This window comes from Hydra vulgaris, chromosome 13 (genome assembly GCF_038396675.1).
Source record: "Hydra vulgaris chromosome 13, alternate assembly HydraT2T_AEP".
In the NCBI taxonomy this organism is placed as follows: Eukaryota; Metazoa; Cnidaria; class Hydrozoa; order Anthoathecata; family Hydridae; genus Hydra; species Hydra vulgaris.
Genome location: NC_088932.1, coordinates 17,212,501 through 17,220,000, shown reverse-complemented (window position 1 = coordinate 17,220,000; position 7,500 = coordinate 17,212,501). Strand labels below are relative to the sequence as shown.

General features: G+C 29.1%; 1 protein-coding gene across 1 annotated transcript in view; it reads left to right on the top strand.

The window, feature by feature from the left end:
- Positions 1 to 7,500, top strand: part of LOC101239410 (gamma-tubulin complex component 4) — a 53,734-nt gene that overhangs the window by 29,325 nt on the left and 16,909 nt on the right. Inside the window, exons 11-14 of the mRNA XM_065816489.1 lie at positions 6,606 to 6,730; positions 6,959 to 7,009; positions 7,085 to 7,190; positions 7,347 to 7,381. Coding sequence (XP_065672561.1) covers positions 6,606 to 6,730; positions 6,959 to 7,009; positions 7,085 to 7,190; positions 7,347 to 7,381 — 317 coding nt within the window. The remainder of the gene's footprint in view (positions 1 to 6,605; positions 6,731 to 6,958; positions 7,010 to 7,084; positions 7,191 to 7,346; positions 7,382 to 7,500) is intronic.

Genomic DNA, 7,500 nt, shown 5'->3' with positions numbered 1-7,500 from the left:
GTTTAATCTTACCTTTTGTAAAATTTACCAGAATTGCTTTCTCTTTGTGAGACTAATTTAAATTCAGCTGTTCCTTCTTCAGATCTCAGTATTGATGGGTACTATCCTTTAATTTGCAAAGACTAATAGTCTGATGCTTGTCTTATACTTACACATGATGCATATACTTACACATCAATTCACCAATTTGTCAATAAATCAGTTTTGAATCTTCTGACCGTTCTTTTATGTGCTTCCACTTAGCACCTCTTCACTCTATCACCTTTGTCTTTGTTCTTTATTGTTCTCTTTCTTTTCAAGACTGCACTCTTTTAGATATAATTTCTAATCAAACTGATCATGCTCTCTCTCTTTACCCCTGTGCCATTATTGTTGTTATTGGTGACTTTAATGCTCATCACACTGAATGGCTCTAACGCTACTAACTCTGCTGGCACTAAAGCTTATAACTTCTGCATTGCTCAATCTCTTACTCAGATAGTTAACTTTGTGACTCATTTTCCTGACAACCCTAATCAGTAACTTCACTCCTTGATTTATGTCTAGTCTCAGATCCTAGCTTGTGTTCAGTTTCTCCTTTTTCTCACTTAGGTGGTTTTGACCATGCAATGATCTCTTTAAATCTTTTATCGCATACTTCAATTTTGGACTCATCCTATCATCGCACTACTTACTACTACCCTAAAGCTGACTGGGATTTTTTTCAGGATTTTCTTTGTGATGGTTCGTGGGCTGATGTCTTTTCCATCTCAGCTGAAAAATGCGCTTCCTACGTAATCTCCTGGAATCAGGCAGGAATGGAAGCTTTTATTCCTTCTCGTCGGTTCCATGTCAAATCTCCATTCTACTCCCTTTCTCTTTACCCCTCTGCCAATATTGTTGCTATTGATGACTTTAACGCTTATCACACTGAATGACTTGGCTCTAACACCACTAACCCTGGTAGCACTAAACCCTATAACTTCTGTTTTTGTTTCAATCTCTTACTCAAATAGATAACTTTGTGACTCGTTTTCCAGACAATCCTAATCACTTAACTTCAATCCTTGATTTTTGTCTTTTCAGTTTCTCCTTGTTCTCCTTCAGGTGGTTCCAAACTGCAATAATCTCTATAAATCTTTCATCTCATACGTCTTTTTTAAAATCACCATATCATCGGACTACCTACTGTTACCCTAAAGCTGTCTGGAATTCTTTTCATGTTTTTCTTTGTGAGTATCTTTAGACTGATGCCTTTTCTCTCTTTGCTGATAAATGTACCTCCCATGTAACCTCCTAGGTCCAGACAAGTTTTGAAGCTTTTATTTTTTCTTGTTGATTCCGAATCAAGCCTCACTCTACTCCACGGATTCCACCTTCTTGTGCAGCTGCTGAATCTAATCGTAATAACTTTTTTCCTTCTTTTTCAAAAGATCAACTTTTTTGAGAACAAACCTATTTATTATTGCAAGAAATCAATGTAAAAAACTGCTGTCTGGTGCTAAACTCCATTCCCAGTTAACTAAATCTCGTATCTTATCTCAGAAGTTAGGTTCTAGAGACTTTTAGAAAATCTTAATCAGTATCATTAACTAAGTCTAACATTCCGTCTCTAATTCATCGGAATGATTTTATTACCTCTTCCAAAAATGAGACAGAACTACTCACAAGAAACTTTTCTTCTAATTTGACTCTGGAATCTTATGGCCTTGACCTTTCTGCCATTTCTGTTAAGCAGGTTAACCCATTGTTACACACATAAATCGCACCAGTTTCTGAGGCTAAAGTCATATCTCAATTAAATTCTTTTAAGTCTTGTTGTCCAGATAACATTCCTGTCATAGTCTTACAAAAGTTTTCTCCAGAGCTCTCTTCAATTCTCTCTAAACTTTTTAAATAAGTGCTTGACTGAATCTTGTCTGATGGAAAATGGTATCTATAATTCCAATTTTTAAAAATTCTAAAGAACATTCTGATCCCTCAAATTATATTCCGATCAGTCTACTATTATTAGCAAGAAGTTTGAGTCTTTGATTAACAATTAAATAAGTGGTTTTCAATCTTCTCGTTCTATGAATGACTTGCTAAATGCTGTTTCAGAAAGATTTTATTGTGTATTAGATGGAGGCGGAGAGGCTAGGGCTATTGCTCTTGACACATCTAAGGCTTTCGACAAAGTTTAGCGTGCTTGTCTTTTCCCTTAGCTTGTTTCATATGGTGTATTGGAAAGTTTTGAGATTATCAAATTGTTTCTAACCGCTTTATTGAAGTCATCCTTGAAGGCCAACACTCTTTTTTTCCCCAGTAACTTCTGGGGTACCTCACAGTTCTATCCTCGGTCCTGTTTTGTCTCTTATCTACATTAATGATCTTTCCAACAACCTTACATCTAAAATAGCTTTATTTGCTGAAAACTCAACTTTATACTCCTGTTTTGACAAAAAGTCTTCTCTTTTTGATTGCTTAGAACAGGCAGCCAATCTTGAAGCTAATCTCACTTCTGGAGCTTGCAGTGGTTTGTAGTTTTTAACTCTAACATAACTCAGTTATTTACTGCAAACAACCATTGCAACGCTGCCAACATTCCTATATTAATGAATGACAACCCTCTCATTGAGTCCTCTTCTTTATGTCTTTTTGACTTATTGTTCACTACTGACATCTCATAGAAACCATATATACAATATATACAATCAAATTCAAAGCTGTCCCTGTATGGAATACTGTTGTTATATGTGGGTTGGTTCTTCTAATGATGCTCTTTTTATTTCAGAAATGCATTTTAAATGTAGTTGGACCTGGTCTATCTGTCAAGCTTGAGCCTCTCTCCCATTGTCGTAAAGTCATTGTCATCTTTTTCTCTTTTCTCCAAATATTATCATGGTTGCTGCTCAAAGGAGCTACCATCTTTAGTTCCATCAACCAAAACACATTCTTGATTGACTCTTCATTCAGCAAAAACACATCTTTTTACTGTATCTGTCCCTTCAAGCTCCAAAAACTTTTATCCTTTTTTCCCCCAAACTTCAAATCTTTGAAACTTTCTCCCATCTTCATGTTTTCCTGAATCATATAACCTACAACCTTTTTATGTCTTCTGTCAACAGTTTTCTTACTCTTTAACTGTATTCTTTGTTTTCTTGTAATTCCCAACTTAATAGTATTGATTGCAGCCTTGTTCAGAGTCAATTAGAATAATAATAAAAAATTAATAAAGTCTACATTTAAAAACAAAAATCAATAATACAGTTGAAAGTTTTAGTTAAATTTTTTACACATCTGTTACTCCCTCATTAATATTATGAATTTTTATTTGTTGATTAATTAAAAAAAAGTTATAATAAAATAGTCATTTAGTTATTTATTTTATTGCAAAAATTTCATAGTTCTTAAGTTAAAAATTGTCTTTAGATCATCTTAAATCATGATTTAAAGCATGTTTTAAGTTAGTTTATAAACAGGATTTTGTTGTGGAGTTTGCAAATATATAGAAATTTATATTGAAGATTTTGTTGCAGAAGTGAGTTATTCTTTTTTCACTTTTTTCTTATCTTATATTACTATTGCTTTTATTTTATTCATGCACCTGTTTGCAATTTTTCTTTTGAGTATTTTTATTGATTTACCTCTAATCTCAATTTTTGATTTACTGATTTTGTTTGTATTTGCATTTTGTGATTTTTTCAGTTTTGCTATTAGTAATTTATAACAAAAGTTTTTTTTTTATCAAGTTTAAAGTAAAATTTTTAAGTTTTTGAAAGAAAATGGTTTTTAACTACATTTTATTTTAAATACATTTTATTTTCATTTATTTATTAACACTAAAATTAAAACAGTATAAACAAGAGACTAACACAGTGTTTAACATGAATTAACAGTGTTTAACATGAATTAACAGTGTTTAACAAGAGACTAGCGCAGTGTTTAACATGAGACTAGCACAGTGTTTAACATGAGTTAACACAGTGTTTAACCATGAGTTAACGCAGTGTTTAGCATAAGTTAACACAGTGTTTAACATGGGTTAACACAGTACTAACATAGTATTAGCAAGCCTTTTTAAAAAATATTAACACATTGTATTTAACAAGAGTTAACACAGTGTTTATGAAGAGTTTTACCAAGAGACTTACACATTTAACCAATAAGAATTTTAACAAAAAAAAAAAAAAAATTATAAGAAACTAACACAATGTTTAACAATTTAATACAGTGGTTTTAATATGTGGTTGCAACACTTACTGAGAACTTATTGAAGGCATAAGAGAATTCAATTTTCTATAAAAAATATTGAGAGTATACTTTTATATACATTTACACAAACCAAGAAAAAAGAGATTTTATTTTCAACTTGTTTATGATAGATCAGAGAGATGAAAATAATTCAGAATGTAAGTAAAATAAAATAAAAATAATAATAAGTAAACAAAATAAAAAAATAATAATTAAATAAAATACAAAACAAATAGAGTTTAGCTTATTTTTAAATGCTTATTTGTTAAAATCTTTTAAAAAGTTTTATAAAAATTTTTTAAAAGATTTTAAAAAGATTTAGTTATTTTAAAAATGCTATTTGCTTTTTTTTTAATTTTTGTTCTTTGTTTATGTAGCTGTAAGACTCCCTTTAAAAATTACTTCTATTATTTTTTTGTTTTTTGTTATTTCAAAAATTTAAGTACTAACTTCATATCATATTTTTAGTATTATGTACTTTAACAGTAAAATATATATATATATATATGCAGTGCTCGAGGTGGAAAAAAAAAAGTAACGGGATGGTATTCTGTAAATTAGAAATACCATCCCGTCTAATCATTGTTATATATAGAGAATTATAAAAAGGTAGCAGGATGGTTTATACTTTATAAAATGGTGGCAGGATGGCATCCTGCCTCACTTCGAGCACAGTGTATACATATATATATATATATATATATATATATATATATATATATATATATATATATATATATATATATATATTATCTTATACTGCTGATTTAGGTGTACAGTCTGACATCATACTGAAATAGCCTGCTACTGGGGGCTGGAGTGCTGCTAGATTGACTGAGGGTTATATATATATATATATATATATATATATATATATATATATATATATATATATATATATATATATATATATATATATATATATATATATATATATATATATATATATATATATAATTCTTGTTATGCAATTTCTTACTCCTTAGCAACACCATAGCAATGGTTGAACAACTTATTTACCCACTACTTCTAGAAGATTTCCCCTATAATTTTTACGAATTTTTTACAACCTCACTTGTTAGGTCTATTTTGGTTTTGCTATTGTCCTGCAAAATATGATTTAAAAACTTGTGCTCTGGCTTATAATTTAATTTTGTTAACCTATAAACTTGAAGCTGTCTGTTGAATATGGCAAATAAAAGGAATAGAATTTTAAAGAGAAAATATCAAGGAAAAGGTCTACAAGGAGAGCAGAATCACAAATAGCAAGTGTATCAAAACGTAAACAAAAACATGACTTGCTTTAAAAATTTTTGATGCTGAAGCAGAAAATTTTTTCTTTTTTTTTTGGTAACTTTTGAAGTATGAAAAAAATATTATAATAATATTTAACATACAATGCGTGTAACGGCAAACTAACCAATTTTTATAATGAATCTGTATGTATATTATATATATACATATATGTATGGGATTTTTTTCTGGAATTATGCAATGTTCAAACTGTGACTTAAATCTAAAGATACATTTCATTCCATGTATAAGTCACAGTGTTTCGGTTTTAAAACTACATGAAGTAAATTTACATGTTGTCATGAAATGTGTGCTTTTACTCATTTAATGAATCCAATAAATACTTATTTACGAAAAGTATATAAAACAGGTAGTTCTGAGATTAAGTATGAAGGCTGCTGTATCAGAACTAAGGGCAATTGTAAATGCAAAGGCTTCTGATGATGATATCGGTTGCAGCATATCAATAGATGGAGAATGTCACAGGTTCTATTTCTTAAAGGTAGCTGCTGCTGGTCTTTTACATAAAAATAAATAGATGATTGATGTTTTTACTTTATCTAAGTTTTGTAAGAAGCGTGAAGTACATAAAGGAATAAAAAATCCTATTAATTTTTATTATTGGAAAGCTACACATGTTTGCCAAATTAATTATTTTGGCTCAGCAAGGTCAATGTAAGCTGCTAAATCTCAAGAAATATTCCATTTGTCCATATTAAAGTATAGTTTAAGATATTATAAGTATCTTGGAGTCACTCAAGTTTATTTTAAAATGTTGTTAAAAGTAAACCATTTGGCAACTTTTGATGCAAGAAAAATTCTTGAAATATTTTCTCTTTGATTTTAAAATCCAACAAAAGATTTTCTTCTGTAAGTAGGATTTTTAAAATGCAAGAGTTAATTGAAGGTATTTATTTTGAAAAAGATGGTTTTAAAGCATTTTTGCGAAAAGCATTTTTAAATGCTGTCATTATCAATAATGGTTGTCATTATGCAATAATGATTATAATAATCTTTTTAAGCATACGAGTTTTTCAATCTTAAGTTTTGTATTTTGCGTTAATATAATAAATTTTTTTTTAACATTTCTTTTATAACAGGTAGTATTTTGCAAGGCAGAGAAACAGAGTTTCTGCAAACTCTGTATCAGCTTCAAAACCAATCACATTTATCAATACCTGCTCTAGAAGTTGAAATTGATAAGATAAAAGCATGTGTTGCTGAGGTATTTGTTTTCACATTGTTTTTCGCTCTGCCTTATAATTTTATTCTCTATAATTTTATATTCTATATGCTTTACGATGAGGATTTCTGTGCTTTTTGCTTTATTGTATTTTTGACAGGTTTTTCCACGTCTAAATTGAAAGAATCATAAGTGGCTGAAGAGAATTTGCACAGAAAGTTTTTATGTGAAAATATATACAATTGTTTTTTGTTTTTTATATACATCTAGCAATTGTGGAGATTAGTTGTAGAGGAAGCTGATCTAATGAAGCATTTGAGGGTGATGTCTAATTACATTTTTTTATTTTTAAATAGTAAAAATTACCAAATGGTAACTAATTTTTAATTATTTTAGCTATTGAAGGAGATGTATTTGCTAGGAAGGGGGGAACTTTACCTGACATTTGTAGATCATGTTTTTTATTTGATGAAAGGACCATCGAGTAGTACTGGAGCTTATGGTGATATTTTATTTTACTTTAATTAAAACTAAATTTTATTTACTTTTATTTTTATTTATCTTATTAATATTCAATTTTTTTACCTAATAAGTTTCTTATAATTTTTGAGATATCGATTTTAAAATTATAAGTTATTCAAACAATTAATTATGTTAGATATCAATGCTGCATTCAAGCAATGCCTTGCCAAAGTAACTATTTTTAATTCTTTTATGTTGTATTTCGTTTTTATTTAATATTTCATTTTAATTTTTTTTAGTATTTTTAAAAATATTTATTAAAAATTCAGGGTTTGAGTTTGATTAGTTGG